Source organism: Megalops cyprinoides, chromosome 19 (assembly GCF_013368585.1).
Source record: "Megalops cyprinoides isolate fMegCyp1 chromosome 19, fMegCyp1.pri, whole genome shotgun sequence".
NCBI lineage: Eukaryota > Metazoa > Chordata > Actinopteri > Elopiformes > Megalopidae > Megalops > Megalops cyprinoides.
The window spans coordinates 4688940-4708939 of NC_050601.1; the positions used below are offsets into that span (position 1 = coordinate 4688940).

Consider the following 20000-nt stretch of genomic DNA (forward strand, 5'->3'; position numbering starts at 1 on the left):
GCAGAACCCCCCCCCAAATTACTGGCCTACTGTAGGTCAGCAGTTTTACAGAGACGAGCTCTTTCACCTACCGCCTGTAAAACCTCTGCCCCGCCCGGCCTCCGGCCTCGTTCTCCTCCGCTCCGCAGGCCCGAGACTCCGCCGCCGTCACCCGGGCAACCCACAGCACAGCGGCGCGGAGCGAGCCGGGGCTGCGTGGTCTCAGAGGAACGCCCCGCGCACAGACGCACCGCAGGTGATTTATAAATAAACACGGCAGCACACAAACGCTCTTTACACGCCACTGCACGCTCTATCGCACACACGGCTCTGCCCAGACAGCACAACAGCTCCTCCAAAACCCCTTTGATTTCCTCCGTCACCGTGACGTCAGTGGGAATTTATATTAGATCCCTGCTGTTCGTTTATTTTTTTTTCTCCCCTCCAGATCTGGGTTATTTGAAAAAAATAATAATATATATATGGCACTTAAAAGAGTAAAAAAGGTCGAGTGCCCAGATGCACTGGATCAATTTCCACATCTTCAAGCGGCTTCAGATCTCCCAACAGACCAGCGTGGTTTCAGCGCCCGCTTTGAAGATTATTTCGATTTTATTTCCCAACTGTTTTTTCCCTCCTTCAAGCCAAACCTCGCTCGAACAAGTGCACAAAAACTCTCTAATGTTCTGAGGATCAAAAGGGAACTGGCTTTTGCCCACTAATGCTTACTTAAAAAGCAAAGCGACTGATTCTGCGTTTTTTTGTATCTGTTTTTTCCTGCCCTCCTTGGGGCACATTTGGGCTTTATTTTTTCCCCTCAGCTTTCCCGCTCTTACTTTTCAGTGTCACATGCAGGATCACAGCTGCTTATAAATTGCAACATGAAGTGAAAGGGAGCTGAAGATTTTTTCTTTCTTTGCTTAGGAAAAAGGGGGTTAAAACGGGCGTAAAGACAGATGGGTTTCTCGGTGTTCCTGTGCTGGTGTTTTAAAGTGGAACCGTGCCCCCAGTGACTCAAGTCTGTGGGCTGGATGCAGGTGTTCTGGCCCGGTCGTGCGCTTGGCTCTGGCCCGGTACAGCTCTGTCTACGGGCCTCCCGCGTGTTTTCCGCGAGCGCAGGTGCGCTGGAACGGCCCCTGGTTTGAGCGGGGAGGGGGTGGGGGGCGTCAAGTTTTGCGCCGCGTTCCAAACGGGCAGAGGTCCGGTACCATCTGTGCAGGAGCGTGCGACCCCTACGGCTCCTCCGGCCCCCGGGGGCGTCCGAAACGAGACGGCACTTCCCCCCCTCCCGTCTGTCACCGGGACCTGCTCGTCCTCTCTTTGAAATCGTGGGACTCCGACAGGGGTGGGTGGGTGTCAGAACAGTGTCAGAGACGGGCTGCCTGCTCCTACAAACAAGCCAGGCGGTCACCTCTCCCAAACGGCCAGGGGGGTCAGACGAAAAACGCAGGGGTCAGGAGAAATTAGCCGTTTTTTATTATTATTATTATCCACGGGAGGAAATTCTTTCTGGCCCCGCTGGGGTGTCAGGGGTGGGGGGGACTCATCGCTGCAGGCTCAGAAATAGCCCTCAACCAGAGACCGCTGTTATTTTGATATCAAAGGGAAACGTATTTAGGACGGGTTCGGGGGGGGGAGGAAGTGGGGACCCGCTCTGGCCTCTACGGTATTTTTCCAGCGGTACGGAAAGGCACAGGGGGGACGAGCAATATTATTCGCAGACCGCTGACTGAGGCGTTTGAGCTGTTCCTCAACATGAAAAATAAATGTGTTTTAAATGTGGGGTTATGAGAGGACGTTACCGGCTGCGAGTGAAGACCGTTACAGGCCAGCACTGACACATGAAGAACCACGCTCACGCCCACGCGTGCAGGTTACCTGGGCTCTGATGCACGGCCATATCGTTAACCCCAGAGCTTGAAGAGCCCTGGCAACAGCCGTCCCTTTTGAAAACAGAGGATATGAAAGTCTGGAGAAGACTCGGTGATGGAAATTTTATGATTCTGGATGTCAGAAAACAAGGAGCTGCCAACAGCGTTTCTGCTGAAAAGATCGGTGTCATAAAAGACAATGCTGGATGACAGCAGCCACAAGAACTCCCAGCCATGGGCCCCCAAAAAGTAAAACAGTCCCTAACAAGACCCAGGGAGATAATACAGAACTGGATTCTGGAAGATGAGACACACAGACAGCACTGCACTCAGTGTGGAACCACTGTCACTCTGGAAGGTGAGACACAGACAGCACTGAGCTCAGTGTGGAATCACTGTGACTCTGGGAGATAACACACACAGACAGCACTGAGCTCAGTGTGGAATCACTGTGACTCTGGGAGATAACACACACAGACAGCACTGAGCTCAGTGTGGAACTACTATGACCCCTGTCGCGTCTCACCTCCTGGGATTCCTGACAGACGTCGGAGTGGGCGAGAGTGCCTCCGATCCAGAGGAGGTGAGGGCGCAGGGCGTCCCGAGAGCTTCCCCTCAGCACCGCAGCCAAGACCATGAGCGGGCCTGAGGAAGATGAGGAGGAGGAAGGATTCTCCACGTGCGCCAGGAGCAGTTTGAGGAAGACCTCTGGGCTGACGAAGGTGCCCAGCAGCTCGGCGGACTCCAGACACTGTGTAGACGGACAGAATAACTCACATCAATCGGCGCTCAGACACCTAAAACACTTCCTTTCTCGGCAGCTGCATCCCAAGTCCTTGAGCACATCCGAATTCAAAGGAGGGCCGCTGCAAATATTTATAAATGAATCAGCGCCCTTTTGTTCAAATGCGAGCAGCTGTGTCTTGACCGGCGTTGCCTGGTGGTGAAGCTTCCAGACAGCTACCACAATACCAAAATTAGAGGGCACCGAAATCTGTCCTGAGAAATGCTGAGATTCTACCAAAAACACCTGCATCCAGGGCTCAGTTTTATTTCAAATTAAAAAAGTGTTTTCCTCTGTGGGGAAAAAAAAACACCCTCAGCAAACAGAATAAATGCATAAAAGTGTCATTCTTTTTTTTTCCCCAAATACACGGAATGTTCTGTAATTGTTATTTTTTGGACTGGAATCAAAGGGGGTATTGAGTATCAAGGTAGCGAAGAGAGATATTGCATTTTCTGAGGTGTAAAACCACGGTGTCATGGCAACCAAGCTGAGGGAGCTCAGAGAATTGGCACTTGAGAGTGGTTGCAGTTTTCGTGTTACTTTCGGGGGCAGGGGGTAGCGCTGGAAAACGAAAGCCAGGAGCACTGATTAGCTGGACCCTTCCATCACACACCAAAACCAGCAGCCCTTACAAAGCAGGTCTATGGATGCTTTTTAACAACCATCCCTACACTCTCCCAGCTCTTGTGCTGGACGTTCCTCTGAATAAGATCGTCTGTTAAATGGATGTAATGTGATGTAATGTAATGTGGCATAGGGTAAAGGTGGCTGGTAAAAATGAGTGTTCGAATGAATGAATCCTAACCCTAAATGAATGTAATGTAATGTAAAGGTGGCTGATAAAAATGAATGAATGAATGAATGAATGAATGAATGATCAAATGAATGAATCCTAACCCTAAATGAATGTAATGTAATGTAATGTAACGTAAAGGTGGCTGGTAAAAATGAATGAATGAATGAATGAATGAATCCTAACCCTAACCTTAAATGAATGTAATTTAATGTAATGTAAAGATGGCTGGTAAAAATGAATAAATGAATGAACGAATGAGCGCGTGAGTGGAGGGGGAGGGCGGGAGGCTCACGCTCTTGCCGACGTCGGGCTCGGCGTCTGCGCAGCCGCGGTACAGCGTGGACAGCAGCGGCTGCAGGTGCTGGGTGCTGTGGTCCTCGGCGTGCAGCAGCAGAACGCGCAGCAGCTGCGCAGTCTTCAGGCGCGTTCCCGCCAGCCAGTCCCCCACGTCCCTGCTCACCGCCGGCAGCACCCGCGACAGGTTCCGGCACACCAGCTCCCGGCAGCCCAGCCCCGGCCTCTCCACTGCGGGGGGACACAGGAGGAGCGCACGGCTCGGGCCTTAAAGTTTCCTTTTAGCACAGGTTACTTTCAGACTATAGTAATGCGGACGCTCCATTACATTACATTACTGGCTTTTAGCGGATGCTCCAGAGCGACTTACATTGGTTACAGTTTTTCTTTTACAATGTTATCCATTTGTACAGCTGGATATTTACAATTGGGCTCCATAGGCAATTGGGGCTCCAGAGAGACTTCCAGCACTAGAGAACAAAGTTTATCCACTCAAGCTGAAAGATCGACAGTGTCAGACCAGGCTAACAACACTCCCACTCTACATGCAGTATCCCAATGCGCTTTTGATTCCGCAGTCTAGCGATGTGATGTATGACGGTGTATGCACTTGGCTTCCCTTAGTTTATGTGCTGTCTAGAAAGGTTAGCACAAGTTAACTTGTGGTAGTACTTGAGTGGTGCTGTGCTCACACTCACTCTCGCTCGCTCTGTTGTTAGCCTGGTCTGACACTGTTGCTCATTTAACCCGGATGGACACACTTTTGTCCCCTTGTGCTGGAAGTCGCTCTGGATAAGAGCGTCTGCCCAATGAATGCTATGTCAATGCAATGTAACATTAAAGGTCATGAAGCAGGAATACAGTAGAAGTCAGTGGCCCCCCTCTGAATGTCCTTTGACCCCCAAACCACAGTACATGTTTGGTACCAATAATGGTGATTCACCGGCTTGAAAGTCTCGTGTGCCACCCCCCAGGCATTGTAAAGTTTCATGACTGCCATGACAACGTTTCTATGGCATCTTCCCGATTTGGTCGTTGGGGATAATAACACACAGGTGTGTTTAGCACATCAGATTTCGCAGCGTTTGGCAGTTGAGTAATGGAACTGCTGTAAACTCAGGGTTAACGACTGGCTGCTGGGTTCAGGTTCAGATTTAATTCGAGAGCGGGCTGCGTTTTCCACAGGGCTGTTTTTTCCCTCTCTCAAGCCTTCAGAAGGCTTGTCAGGACAGGTGAGGCATTCTCCAATAGCTGTCCGCATCCGCTCCCTCTAAGAACGGATATGCGCTCGAAATAAAGCCGTTAATAAAAGGGGGGGGTGGGGCATAAATCAAGCCAAACACAAAAGGCAAAGATGAAAGAAATGCGCTTTGGGTAGCCCCCGCATGTCTGGCAGTGACCCTTTCAAATGGGATGATGTGGATTTATGATCCCCCCCCCCTCAATTCTGCTTCCTGAAGCGCCGTCTCCTGTCCGTGTCACACTGCGGGACAGCGGGACCGGGCCAGACGGGGAGGAGGCCACCGGAGGGTGCGTACAGATTTGGGAGCTGACCTTCCCTTGTACCTGGTGACCACGGCAACGGCGTGACATGCCCCCCCCCCCCCCCCCGCACACGGTTCAGTCTCCCCTGGGGCGGCATCTCGCCAAATCAGTAACCTCCTTACAGGATGGTGACAGAGCGCAGCACCGATACCCACTAACCCCTTCCCCATCACCAAGCCTCCGAGCCTCCCCATAATATGCAGGGAGTATCAGATTTAAAAAGATGGCGGCGCAGCAGGTTATTAATAAAGCAACCTGGCCGGATCACCACCTGCTGAGTCTCGCGGAGAGCCGAGGCCAGGACCTGTCCTTCCTGAACCCGAGGCCGCAGGGTGTCCTCAGTATGGCGCTGACAAACATTATTAATAGGTGGTAATAAGCAGCTACAAGCTAACACACTACATTTTGTGTCCCTCTGAGCACTGACGCCCCCCCCACCCCCACCCCCCACAGCTGCTCGGGCAGGTACCAGCCCCGCAGGAAAGGCCCTGCCCTGTCCCCCAAGCGGGGTGCCATTATTCACAGCGGCGGTGTCATAAAATGCTGACCCAGGACAGCAGGGTACAAAGACGGGCCCCTCCCCCCTCAAAAATCGGCCTATCAATCTCGGCTCGCCAGCTGTAATCAGGGCGTCGGGGCAACGCGCCGGCAATAAGAGGCCGTTCATCAAAGCGGGTTGTCACGGCACAGCGCCACATGACTGACGAGCACGGCTTAATTATTTTTACCCCCAGGCAGAGGAGGTGCGGGTTGGGAGAACGCACTGGGACACGCAATTTCCCAAAGAGTTGACCTGACAGACAACAGGAACTCCAGAGTCACACTGGTGTGTTTGCCCCCCACCCGGGGGTTTTCACATATATCAATGTTTGGCCCAGAACAAGGTGTCGAAGGTCACGCTGCAGTTTAAATGTTTCTGTCCACTCTTGGGGAAAAAACACTCAAAAGAGGACTTCCCGCCCGCCTCCCGACCCCCAGCACTGAACAAATCTAGGAAGCCTTTGGATTGTTCGTCTGGAGGGCTGTGAGCGTGCTGCAACGGACAGGTGCGTGAAGCGCAGGGCGGAAACGCACAAACAAAACAAGGCCATCCTGTTGGGAGGTGGGTGGCGTGTTGCTAGGAGACAAAAAAAGAACGCGGCGACCTGGACCCCGCGGCCGTCATGCCGGGGAGTGGGGGCTGGCGTCGGAAGATTCGGAGGGGTGCAGGAGAGAGAAAGAGCGATCATCTACAGCCACCGTTCCCTTCCCAGCAGCCCTTGCACCGCGGTGCCCACGCGCGTTGACGTCAAACCGGGATAAATCACGCCCGCTGAGGGCGGTCATTAATAAAAAAGAACAGCATGTCACAGAAGTCATTCTGGATATGACCTACTTTGGCCGAAAAAGTAGATCAGCAAATGTGAGAGGAAGTTCATGGGAAAAAAAAAAACTTGAGAGTTCTTCAGTGCTTTCCAGTGTTCATAATTGACAACATGTACTTAAAAGATTATACGTGGCACAAAGCTAAAATCAGCTTTTATGGTGGAACATCATCGGAGGCAGAACGTGCAGGTGAAATGGCTTTTATCCAGGCTCACGGTGAGCACACAGCACTTTTCCCTCTTCAAACGCACCACACCGTCTCTTAAAACCGTACCGCAAAATTAAGTTTGCACTTTTTCATCAGTGTTGTCCTTCTGCCACCGTTTCAGCACCTTGTATTTTTCTCAAGTGCTTGCTATTTACCGGTAAGCCCATCTTTCACACTGTCATCAGCAGAGAGCTTCATCTCTCCCATCTTAATGAGGGCCCGTCACACTTGTATGGAATAACAACGGATTTGTGTGTTTACCACAGAAAAAAAAAAAGCCATCCACTCCGCGATTAAGCTAACCGACAGTGACAGTTCACATTTATCAGAAGGGGAGATGCTACATGCTCCTGTCAGCAAGTGTCAGCATCAACTGGCGAAACCCACCTCCAGCTGGGTAGCGCATAGGGGAGGAGGTGAGGAAGTCCAGCTTATCCTTCAGGTCCTCCTCGTTCTCCTTCTCCCACTGTGCACCCGTCTGCCTCCAGAGCTCCGCGGCCAGCAGCCTGGGGGAGGAAGGAGAGGCCCGCACGTCCGTCATCTGCCACCCAGCCACCCGGCATGAACCCCGCCTGCTCTAAACTACAGCTGAACCGGCTCCAATCTCCATATCTCTGAGCCAGCTCTTTCAATGGCGTCACTAACACTGCAATGCTCTTTGATATAATTACTTTGCAATTTAAGGCCAGGATGACTACCATTTAAAACCGCACCTCCCAAAGTGAATCAGAAACACTAGAGCAGGTACTACCATAAAGTTACCACTGCAACACAAAGTCTGAAAAGGAAGAGATCTCCAAACACCGGCCTGCTTTGTAATTTTGGATAAGGGTGTTACCTCGAGTAACTTACATTAAAGAGTAGCTTGACTATGGTGCCAGGACTCTGACAGCCATCTCTCTGGTAGCGATCCTCGTGTTGTTACCTGATCTCCGGGATCTCGTCGGTGAGGCTGCTCAGGAGAAGAGGGATCAGCTTGTGGAAGTAGGAGTACCTGTCCGGTAGGTGCAACAGCCAGTTCCCCACCACCAAGGTCACAGCTTTCCTCACCTGGAGTAAGGGGGGGGGGGGGGGGGGGGGACAGCAAAAATCCATATATCTCGTAAGCAGATCCACACAGCACACAGGCGCCAGATCCACACAGCACACAGGTTCCAGATCCACACAGCACACAGGTGCCAGATCCACACAGCACACAGGTGCCAGGCAGGTAGCCTCGGCACAACACGAAGGTAACTGAGGTAACTGAACCCCGGCTGTGCTCCGAGCGGCATTCCTTTATTCAGAACGGCAGCAGACATGCTTGGACTGCTGTTGTTTTCATCAGGTGTGTTGGAAGAACACTGGAACACTGGAAAGCTTAAGGAGCTGGACTCGTACCCGAAAGGTTGCGGGTTCGATTCCTCACTGGGGAACTGCTGCTGTACCCTCAGACAAGGTACTTAACACACAATTGCCTCAGTAAATATCCAGGTGTATAAATGGATAACATTGTAAAAACACTGTAACCGATGTAAGTCGTTCTGGATAAGAGCATCTACTAAATGCCAATAATGTAATATAATGTAATGTAACTCTTAAAATGTTACTGACGCGCCCTCTAGATTAGGGAACACTGCTTGGAGCACAAAGCACTGCATGGGTACGGCAGTCAATTTTTTTTCTTAGCAGACAAAACCAAGACACTTCGGTCAATCTGAAGAGCTTTGACCTGACAGCCTCCCACCTGAGGCGAGTCGTCAAACAGCCTCTGGGCCAGGTGCGAGAGCACGTCGTCCACGTTCTTGCCGCTGCCGTAGCGGATGGCCGCGCCCGTGGCCTCGATGGCCGCCACGCGGACGCGGGAGTGCTGGTGTGAGCTGGTCAGCATCAGCGGCCTGATCAGGCTCTCCGCCTGCATGTGGAAATGCTCTGGGAAAAGATGGCAAGGGTGAGGACGGGACCCGACACCTGAGCCTCAACCCGGTGACACAACACCTGGGGGATCGGTGTGTCAATGACAGTAACAGGCTTTATTCTCCTCTGAGGGGATCTCTGTATCGCTTAAACTCCACAACGTTAATTTGTTTAATTGTGTATATTATCATTTTTGGTCGTTATCCTGCTCAGAGCCTAGGCCTCAGTGTGGGGACTATTACCCATGGAACTATCTGCAAACTTCAAGAACCGCCCAGTTACATTTTAGAACCGATAGGAGCCAATCTCTGTTATGTGATAAAATGAACACTTGAGGTTGGCAGTGTAAATCAGTCTTTAAGAATCAAGCCTAGACTTCTCTCCCCGGCATATTATGGTACGTTTCCCTTCCAAAATTAAAAAAAATGGTTTGGCACCATCATATGCTTCGCAGTCCAAAGCATCAATTAACCGAAAAGCTAAACGATTTCCACAATTGCAGCCTTCAAGCATAATTCACTTAAATAGCTATCTATTTTCAGTGCAAAAACTTAAATCAATACCATACACCCTTATATTAGGCATATTACGGGAATGGGAGACGATTAAATAAAATTGAATTAAATTATGTGCGCTATAAATATGTGACTCAAAGATTACTGCAGACTTTTCATTTAGTCTGTGATTCCATTTTTAACAGGCAAATTGACTATGATACATTATTCGTGACTAAATTAGAGAGACTTCCCAAGCACAACCGTGCCAGCGTTGCTGTTGGGAAAACGCAAGCGCCAAGAAACCATGACAACGAGCAGGCTCCAGACACAACTCTGTGGCTATGTTTAACAAGCTAACTAGCAGTTTCAATGACACTTGGCCAGTTAAACCCATTTAAAGTTTGCCAGTTAAACAAGGAATTTACCCGCCATACATGGTGTATAATAACATATTATGTATGAAAACAATATAACCTGGATGGTGGTATCGAAATTTCATTTTCAAAAACTAGCTAGCTGGCTAAACGATAGCTACAACGATCGGTGACAACTATCATGTTAGTTACCTGGTATTGACTTAGCCAAATGTACAGCACATTTACAACTCTCCTTTTTGACGTCCGGAAAGGGATCAACGATTGTCCTCTGCAATATTTTCACCATGTCGTCTACATAAGGAGCCAAGCAGCTTCCGCAGACCTCCACGGTCAGGGTCAGAACCTCCAGCATCGATAGCCGAAGTTCCTCTGCCGGCTCCAGAATCTCCTTGCCACCGAGCCGATAGACAAGAGTGGGCATGAGATAGGGCAAACAGTCCTCCGGCTGGGGCACACACCGAATAAAGTCCCCGATCATCTGCACGGCGGTCTCCCGGCATCTCTCCATCGGATCTGACAGGCATTTCAAGAGCGGTTTAAGGAGACTTGCGAATACCTCCTGGAGCACGGCGCTCGAAAGCCCTTTATCAAATGTCTCTTTCTTGATGGCATCCAGAGCCCGTTTCCTGGTGCTCTTGTTGTCCTCGTTGAGACAGTTCAGGTGACGGGCCAGACCTCGCAAAACTTCCGAGGCAGCACGCTCGTCTCCTGCCGCCATGGCCGCCATTGCCTCCGTTGTTATGGCGACCGCTCGCTCTACGACAAACACAAACGTGCTTTACGTCTGTTCCCGTTCAAAATCTCCTAAACTTTATTAGTTGTCGTCGTTTTTGGTTCATTTCACTTTGAGGCAGCCAACAAGAAACTGTCACAGTAGCTCATGTAGCTGTTTTATTCGTTTGCCTAACTTCAGTTTTCGTTTGATTTTAGAAAGTTTGCTGACAATTGTATTACTTAATGAAACAAGGTAACCCCCTGCTCTGCCATCGCATTTCTGTTGATGCGAACCCTGGAGCTATTGCTCATATCAGCGATGGGAGAGACACCGAGACATCTCTGGGAAGCCGGACCAAACCATGACTGTACTGCCTTAAGAGCCTTGTCCAACGTTGTTAGAGATACAAAACTCACGAGGATAAATATTCATTGTCATAGTGGGGGAGTTGCTTCTTGTCATGGGATTCTCCAGTATCAAAGATCCCATTGTCTGTAGCTGTGTCTTAGGACTGCATTATGCAACAGATAATATCTTGTACAAGAGACTGGCATCTACGAATAATCGTCACTGTATTTGAATCATGGTATGCTGCTAAGCAGAGACCTCACTTTCCACCAGGCCCTGGTGTGCCAAAAGCATTACCACTGTCATAAGCACAACAGTTTCAGCAGACTTAAATGCATTCAAAATGCTTCAGAACCCAGCAGGGGGGAAAAGCAATTAGATGAAAAGGTGCCAAGTGTAAAAAAAAGATCAATGACACAGAGATATTAACAGGACTGAAGGTTGAAAGACTAAGTGACGTCACAAGCAGGGTAAACGGAGTGTGGTGTTTCCTCAGAGATGTGAAGCAGAAAAGCAGGCACCCTGATGCAATGCAAAATGCCAGTATGTACTGACACACACACACACGCACACACACACACGCACGCACGCACACACACACACACACACACACACACACACACGCACACACACACACACACGCACGCACACACATACACACACACACACACCACGCACACACACACACACACACAGAAAAATTGTTCAATACTCTGTCACACCTCCACCCTTTGCAATGAATGACTACCTTCTTTCGTCTTTAAAGACAAAAAGGCACATACAAATCATTACATTTTTACTTTTACCTCCTTTTGGCATTTAGTGCAAGGCAGGAGTTACCTGTGGCATGCTAGACATGAAAATTCAGGTCTGCTGCAGAGGTGAAGAGGAAGGTGATTCATTTCTGTCATTTCCAGTCACTCTGTAAATACTACACTTGTGGTTGAAGAGGTGGGTTTCACAGGGTCCTCACACAGGATGCGAACCTACACAGCATCGCATAACCAAGTCCTATCCTCCTTCAGTATGTACATAATAACTGCAAGTGTGCTTCTTCTGTTTCTATTCCCCAATAATTATGCATATGCATATATAAATCTTAATTAATGTGTACATAAATCTTAAGTCCTTGACTCCTTATGGTTTTTTGCTTGTGTTGTACTCTTCCACACTTGTAAGTCACTTTGGATAAAACCATCTGCCAAATGAATAAATGTAAATGTAAGTCAAACTGTTAATATAAACTTGTTCAAGTATCAATTAGGTCTGAAAAATAAACTTTTTTTTTCTTTTAGACATACAAGACATTGAGATCTCTGGAATATTTGCAGACTGTCATAACCCTCAATGACTTTTTGGAAGCAATTATTTGGCTCTTATTTATTTTGGAGTGTGCTGTATGAATAGTAACTTCTCATTGAAGATCCGCGCCAAATGTAAAGGAAAACTGAATTCATATTTGTGGAGTCATTATAATCCATACTACTGGGAGACGATGCCGTCTAAAATATACATTGCAGTAAGCTTGAAACCTTGTTCAAAAATTTTTTTTGGTAATATTTCGTGTTCCAAATAAATCGGCCACCCCAACAAAAATAACTTTTGCTACAAATATGCACAAACTGAACATTCTGAACAAAACAGACATTCATACTAGTTCACACAAGTATGATTCAGATTCAGATTCATGAATCATTTTGCGCATGGTATTAACTACAGAAAACAGGGCGTCCAAAACAAACAAACAAACAAAAAAAATATATATATTTCCCTAAACACATGCATCAATAAACATAGCCCGTATTAACAACTGAACGTTTTAACCTCCGGGGAAAAGCATATTGTGAACGAAATCCCTTGGTTGTGCTGGAGAAAGCAGCTTTGCGGTTGAATAAAGCGAGACAGATTGACGTCATTGACACCGACGCAGGAGAGAGCCGACCGAAATCAACAGCAGCAGCAGCAGCAGCAGCAACCTACGACCAGAGTACCTTAGCTACAAACATCCTCAGCACGGTGATACACCATTGCCACAGAGCATCTTCGGAAAATAACGGTAAGAAGAAAATTATTAGCGATCGGACGCAACACGCCTGAATGAGATTACAGTCGGTAATATGTCTGCTTTCAGACACGTCCCCTTGGCGTAGACATTAGGTTTCATATCAGTTTTCTTTGTTTTTCCATCTCTGATCATAGCTATCCAGCTAGCGTGAGCATATGCACATAGCGAAAGATAGCGCTTCATGTTGCTTGCTGGGTACCTGAGAGATACTGAAAGAAGATGTTCTCCCTGTTGATAAACCCGATCCCATATGTTATTTAGCTGATAAAAAATATAACCCTCCAGACCGATAATTTTACCTAGCTGCATAGCTAGTTGCTAGCTACATGATGAGATACATTCACAACGGATATGTTTCGCTCAGACATCAATGGCGGAAGTGAGATTGTATGGCTGTCTCACATTAGATGAAGATGTATTTATGGTTTTCAGTTTTATTCTAAGTCAGCAAACAGGTTGGTCTAACTGCATTGCTCTTAACACATCATTGCTGTTTTTGATACCTTGTCAACTTCATTATGTTCGGCGATTTTGCTGTGTAGGTGTTGTAGAGATGCCTTGGACTCTGTGCTGTCTGATATTAAGTTTTACATTTTGATATTCATCTAGCCTGTATCATTTCGAGGGTGCTATACGGCACTGATTGAAGGTTGCATCTGTAATCTTCAGCATCGCGCTGCAGAAACGTCACATGGGATATCATCATCATCATCATCATCATCATCATCGTCAACAGTAAACTAACAGGAAATGAAGCGGCTATAGGGAGGAACGCGTTCACGTTTCACTAAATTGAAATGTAAATTGACAGTCGCTCTCCATGAAGGCCCGGGGCACCAGTATTTGACGTGAGATCCTATTCTTTTTTGTTTTTTTTCCCCCTCCTCTTCCTTTCCGACTGCAGAGATAAGAGATAAGATGGCCACCTCCTCCTCCTCCAATCTGGAAGAAGACGAGAGTCTGAAGGGCTGTGAAGTTTTCGTGCAGAAACACAACATACAACAAATCCTGAAGGAGTGCATTGTCAACCTTTGCATCGCTAAGCCGGAACGTCCTATGAAGTTCCTGCGGGAGCATTTCGAAAAGCTGGAGAAGGTCAGTGAAAAAGTTTATTTTCCTTTCCCTCTGTTAACTGTTGTGCTCTGCAACGTTTCTGTGTGTGTCATATTTTGATGTTAAATGGATTGAGTTTTGTTGAGTGGTGTTGTTGATGGCTTGAACTAAGACAGTCATCCCAGTCTTTTTTTGTACTGTATAAGGTCTTTCCTCCAGATTCACTTTGGATTTGCTCTAGTTGAGAACATCAGATTGAAAAAGATGACGAACATTGTAATATTAACATCATTAAGAAATCTGAAAATTCTGAATGCACAGGAAACAATGAGATTTACTTGGGCTGATGATGTCTTAGAATCTGGCTTCCTATTTTTGATATAGCCAGGATAGCTGTGATTTTCTTTTGCATGTATGGTCCAAGTTTTATATTTTTGTATTTTTATGATTCCTGCACCTCAGTCCCGGGTAGGGAATCAGAGGGAGTTTTGAATCTGCTCGTATCGAGTTTGTATTGGGGCTCAGTCGTGCGATGAGAGCGCTAACACTCAGAGGTGTGCAGACTCCCAGACACTGGGTTCTTCTCGGCTCCCACAGCATCAGAACGCGAGAGACGGGTGGCTTTTAATTATTTGGCATTTGCATCTGTGAGTGTGTAGGTGTTCAGCTATGTTGTGTCTCTCAGAGTGGCCTAAACACTTTTACAGAGGTAGTCTGTGGCTATGGGTCTGCTACAATTAGGTACGGAATCCCTTTGTTGTCACAGGAAATGCATTTAAGTTACTATGATTGTTGTCACCTTGAACATCATAGTTGTATGAACGCACTATGAGAGACATTGGAATTGGAGTCAAATTCCTTGTATGTGTGAAAGCATACTTGGCCAATAAAGTCTGATTCTGATGCTTGTACCACTGAAATGCAGAATTGTGGTCTATCAGCTTGTGAGTCCTGTATTCAGTTAATTTTTTTGGGGGAGAGGGGGAATAAAATGGTCTACAATAAGAGGATGCCTGTGTGTTGGGGTCGGAGGTTTACACGACAGCTGACAGGGGGGCTCTCCCGAAATCACACGGGCATACAGCGCCCCACTGTCCTCGCTCTCCTCCTGACACGGGGTGCGGGTGCGAGAGGTGTCTCGGCAGAAAGGAGCCCCAGCAGGAAGGAACCCCCTTTTATGGTCGTGCGTCAGGTATCTGCAGGACCGCGGAGCGCAGGAGAGCGGGGAAGAGCAGCACACTGCATCACGCCGGTGCGCAACGTGACATTCCCAGACTGGGGCCTGCGTCAGGGCCGCGAGCGGCGATCGGCGATCGGCCTGCGTCTTTTCAGGGCTCATGCATTATACATGGACCCATATCAATCAAAAGCCTCGCTCTGTGTGGATATGCAATTCTGATTGAAGGACTGTACCATTGGGGGTGCGTGGAGTGGGTCTATCCACGGGGTGTTACCTTGTGAAGTGATTTTACCCCTGCACTTAAAGTGCGCTGATACCCTGGAGCTCGATGACAGGTGATGGACTGAAACGTCACTGCCTTTTTAATTTGTTCAGTTCATTACGATGCAGACAGCAACACCTTTAGCATCTTTAAGATGACTTGTAGTGCACCATGTTTTATTCATCGTCATTTTAATGAGCCATGCAGGATTTAAAAAAGGGAAAAACTGCCTTCTTTATAGGGACTTGAAAGCAATTTTTCTGCTCTGCTATGGTTCGGTAGTTTTCCGCTGTTGCCCATAACACAGTACCTTATGTAATATTTAGTTGTAATGCGTATGATCAGAGCACTCCGCTGTCTTTCTGTTGAGATCTGATGGCTGTGTGCGCTGTGCTCTGTCAGTCATTGAGGTTTTTTTCTTGCTTTTGATGGGAAGACTCTATGTCTTCCTTTTCTTAACACTACAGGTGATCTGATTGTGAGCTGTTACATGTTTTAACTGCAGAGCTGTTGAAGATTTCTTTTTTAAAATTTTACACATGAATTACATACTGTGTTTGTCTGGTGTCATTAGCAGGCACAAATAAGTAAATGATGTTACATTATTATTGCTATCATTATTATTTGCTCCTGTGTTAATTAATTTATTGTTTCAAACATATAGGCAGGACAGTCATAATGCCTGATCATTTCTTGAGATACCTAAGGCTCCACCTGAGATTCAAATACACAAACTCCGGGGCTGTTGTCTGTTGATTGTTGACTGTGGTCTCACGCTGCTGTACAGTAGGGAACACGGTTTTAAAAGCCCCTCTTTCACTAGCAGTGACACCAAATGAGCGATTTTGGAGGAATGAAAGGAGAGGAGGTCTGTGATCCCCGTCCAAACGGCACCCTGTCTCGTCACGCGCTTCCAGACAAAAGGCTTTTTGAGGCCCGGGCAGGCCAAAGGCTCGGCGGGCCGCTGTTCTCCCAGGCGGGGCGGTCATAGGGTTTCGGTGCCGATCGTGCCCTGCTTTTTTTTTTTTCTCCCCCGCGGAGGCCCAAATGAGGGGAAGTGATTGTGCTCTTCGCACGTCACCATCAGATAGGAGAGCCTGGGGAGCAGAGGCGGGACGCCCCAAGAGGGGGGGGGGTGCTGACGAACGGCTGGTGCCCCCGTGTACCCCCCCAAGCCCCGGCCCCTCTGAAGGGGGGCGTCTGTGAGAGTCATCTGATGCAGGCTGTGTACTCACCCCGGGCCACACAGGGAACCGCACCCATGCACCCACCTGACCCTGTTGCTTTGTCTCTGTGGGGAGGTACAGCGGTCTGGGGGCAGGCTGGAGCTAACTCCCTCCGTGCCTCCCATCACTTAGTCATGATGTTCTTAGGGATTAGGGCCCCCGTTAAAACGTGCGGCAGGCCAGATTATAATTCATCCCCTCCATTCATGTCCCAGATTATGGGCTGTCATCACGTGAGCTGCAGAGCGATGGCTGTTTGAGCACACAGGTGTGGGCGGGCTCCCTTTCGTACACTGTGTGTGTGTGTGTCTTTGTGTCTTTGTGTGTACGTGTGTGTGTATGTGTGTGTGCCTGCGTGTGTGTGTGTGTGTGTGTGTGTGTGTGTGTGTGTGTGGATACCAAGATATGATTCTGAGACATTAAATATGGACACCATTGTTTAGCTTTTCCAGGTTCTCTGACAGTTCTGGGGGTAGTTCAATACTGTGCTATCTCATTAGGTTTGGTCCAAGTCTTCTTGTGTCTGTCATGGAATTCTGCCCCAATGTCAGTAACCTTTCTCTAGTTGATGGATTCTTATTATGGAGTGTCAGTTCAGAGTAAAATTGTTCTCTAGCCATGAAGTGTCCCCCGAAGGTTCGTTGGAGAAGCGGTTGTCTCCATGCCTTGTGCATCTTGCTTTTGTCAGTATGATAATATTTGAAAGGATCATCCACTCTGTCAGCCCCTGGAACCCGTTGTGCTGGAGAAATCAGGGCTCTTAATGGTTAAATGAAAAAACCTCAGGATGAAGAAGGCACTGCTGAAGTGTGGCGTGGCTTTATTTTCTAACCTTTTTAAAAGTCTTTATATTTAACCATTTCATTCCTGTGCTTCTGTAAGAGTTGCTGAAATTCCTCATTAGCGTTACTCTCCTCATTTCTATGCACCCCAGTACAGTTGGGTGCAGTCATGCTGAACCTGTTCTCTTTACTGTCCAATCTCTTGCGATCTCAGAAGGCTTTCCTTACATTATCTTTGCCAAGTGTTTGAATTCTTAGCTTCATGGCTTCTTTTGAACGGTGTGTCTTAATAGTTTTTAAAGAAATCTCAGAAGAGCATTTTATAGAGTAAAGTTCTTAGATTTATGTGTGTTTTAATGCAGCATTTAATAATTCACGCAGTACTGCATATTGAATTGCTAAACAAAGATTCAGAAGATGAATTGTCAAACAATCCATATGCAGTTAACCAAACCAAGACAAACCAGTCCTGTCCAGGACTATAAAAAAATCCCACTTCTCGTCAGCTGTTCATGGCCTCCCTCCTTCATTCCATCTCCCCCAGAGTGACTGACAAAGGATACAATATTATCCATTTATACAGCTGAATATTTACTGAGGCAATTCTAGGTTAAGTACCTTGCCCAGGGGTACAACAGCAGTGCCCCAGTGGGGAATTGAACCAGAAACCTTTTACTTACGAGCCCTGCTCTTTACCACTACACCACACTTAATTCACTGTAAGTATGAGTGAAAGTACTTATAGCATTTATAGAAAGCTTTGCACATAGCCCCTCTGGTATTCTACCCTCTCTGTATTGAATCTTTGGGAGGAGCAGGGAAGAAGCATAGCTTCCGTACACAGGCAGTAAGGTTCAGGTACATTCAGGTAGAACAGGCATTCATCTGGATCGCAGGCTAATACCCAGAGACGCTCTGAATAAGTGCTGTTTTAAACAGAGCGAGAGTCATGCTCTGTCCACATTGAGCGCACGTATCTGAATAAACTAGAATTAAGGTCAGGATCTAATCAGAACCCCACTTTTCTGTTCCGCGTGTGTTTTTTGTTATTGTTGTGGTCCTTGTTGTTTTAAGAGGCTTACGCTGTCTCTGCCGGGAGTCTCGGTAAGGCAGAGATGTGTGTTCGGCGAGGGGGGTCAGTGGATTTGGAGACTGAATCCAGATCCTGGGAGGGTCTGTAATCTGGATTTAGAGTGTTCTTCATCTCCTCTTTCCTCCATTTTTCTCTCCTTTCCCCTTCTTCCTCTCAGTCTCTCTCTCTCTCTCTTATCTTTAGCTGTGTTTTGGATGTGTGTGTGTGCAGTATATCTGTGTGTGAGTTGTGGTGTGTGAGTTGGGTGTGTGTGTGTGTGGATTTGTGTGTGAGTGCAGTATATCTCTCAGTCTGAGTAGATGTGTGTGCAGTATATCTCTGTGTGTGAGTGGATGTGAGAGTTTGAGTAGGGTGGAAAGTGGATCTCCAGGTGTGTGCAGGTGTTTACCTTTGGGAGAGGAGTGATACCCAGGTGTGTGTAGGGAGTTTGGGGTGGAGGGAATGTTCTGGACTCAGGAGTGGCTCAAGGCCACGTCCTCCTCTCTGTCGGACTCACACATTCTCTTTTCTCTGTGCCAGGATCTTACCGCAGTGTCTCCACTCCAACAAAGAAATCCACACGAGAAGCGGGGAGTCGGGGCTGAAAATAGAGGCCTTTTTGTCTCCCTCTCTGTCTCTGTCCGTCTCTCTCGCTCTCTCCCTCGTCAGTGGCGGATGACGTGGGTTTCGATCTGTGCGTGCGCGCTATTCAAGTCCTTCTATCTCCTCCTTGATATGAAGCTGTAACCTAGGAGACAGGAAGTGACAGCCCACAGTGCTGTGTTCAGTGAGCTCCTTTCTTCTCAACTTTTTCCCCCCTCCACTTTCATAATTCATAAGTTTGGTGCTGTTCTTTCATTGAATATTCTGTCTCATCCCCCTTCATTAGACGCTGAGCATATCTTGATAAACCACAGACCATTTAACATAGGCTGGAAATTAAGCACACATACACTGACACACACTCAAACACACTCACTGACACACACACACACACACACACACAGAGTACAGAGAAAGAGGGAAACTAATCAGATCTCCTGGGCAACTCTGCGGCAGGCTGTGCTTCTGTGGCAGAGGGGCGTCTGATACAGGCTCGGTTTTATCGTCTGCGCGATCAGCACTCTTTCATCAGACTCCTCTTTCATTCTCGGCGGCGCCTCGGTGTTCCAGAAGTTTCCCGCGTCAGCGAGCGCAGACGCCGTGTCTCTTTGCATTTACAGGCTGCGCCGGCGCAGTCACGTGGGGTAACGTCCCGCAGGTGCCTGGGGCCGGCCTCCGTGGACGGCCGGATCCGGAGGAAAGCTGGACGGGGCGCCATGGCGAGGCCATCCCATAACACGTGCCACACTGCTCGGTGATGTCACGGCCTCGCTGCTCTGTGCTGTTAAGAGGGGATACACAATCACCGGAGAGGACACGCCCACCCAGAGCTGCAGTCCCTCTGATGCAGTCTGGGGTCGGCCATATTGGACACGGCAGCTCTGGAACCTTTGTCCATAATCTGAAAGAACTCTGTCCTTATGGTCAAAGCTGGCGTTCCACAGTGTCAGAGGACTGCTTTCCTGTGTACCTCCATCTTCAAAAATGCAGCATGTGGAACTGTTACACCAGTCTGTCCACTCTATATCTATGCCTGTGCTGCCTCTGTGATGGCCCTTGTAGTGCTGCATCCATGCAGG

At 48.1% G+C, this 20000-nt stretch overlaps 2 protein-coding genes across 2 annotated transcripts in view; one reads left to right on the top strand and one right to left on the bottom strand.

The window, feature by feature from the left end:
* Positions 1–10333, bottom strand: part of LOC118794845 (dynein assembly factor 5, axonemal-like) — a 28909-nt gene extending 18576 nt beyond the window's left edge. Inside the window, exons 1-6 of the mRNA XM_036553129.1 lie at positions 9805–10333; positions 8572–8756; positions 7771–7895; positions 7233–7351; positions 3726–3958; positions 2377–2601 (exon numbers count right to left, since the gene is read on the bottom strand). Coding sequence (XP_036409022.1) covers positions 2377–2601; positions 3726–3958; positions 7233–7351; positions 7771–7895; positions 8572–8756; positions 9805–10333 — 1416 coding nt within the window. The remainder of the gene's footprint in view (positions 1–2376; positions 2602–3725; positions 3959–7232; positions 7352–7770; positions 7896–8571; positions 8757–9804) is intronic.
* A 2305-nt stretch (positions 10334–12638) lies between these two features.
* prkar1b (protein kinase, cAMP-dependent, regulatory, type I, beta) overlaps positions 12639–20000 on the top strand; it is a 59513-nt gene continuing 52151 nt past the window's right edge. The window contains exons 1-2 of the mRNA XM_036553377.1: positions 12639–12734; positions 13648–13838. Of these exons, the coding sequence (XP_036409270.1) occupies positions 13662–13838 (177 nt within the window). The 5' untranslated portion in view covers positions 12639–12734; positions 13648–13661. The remainder of the gene's footprint in view (positions 12735–13647; positions 13839–20000) is intronic.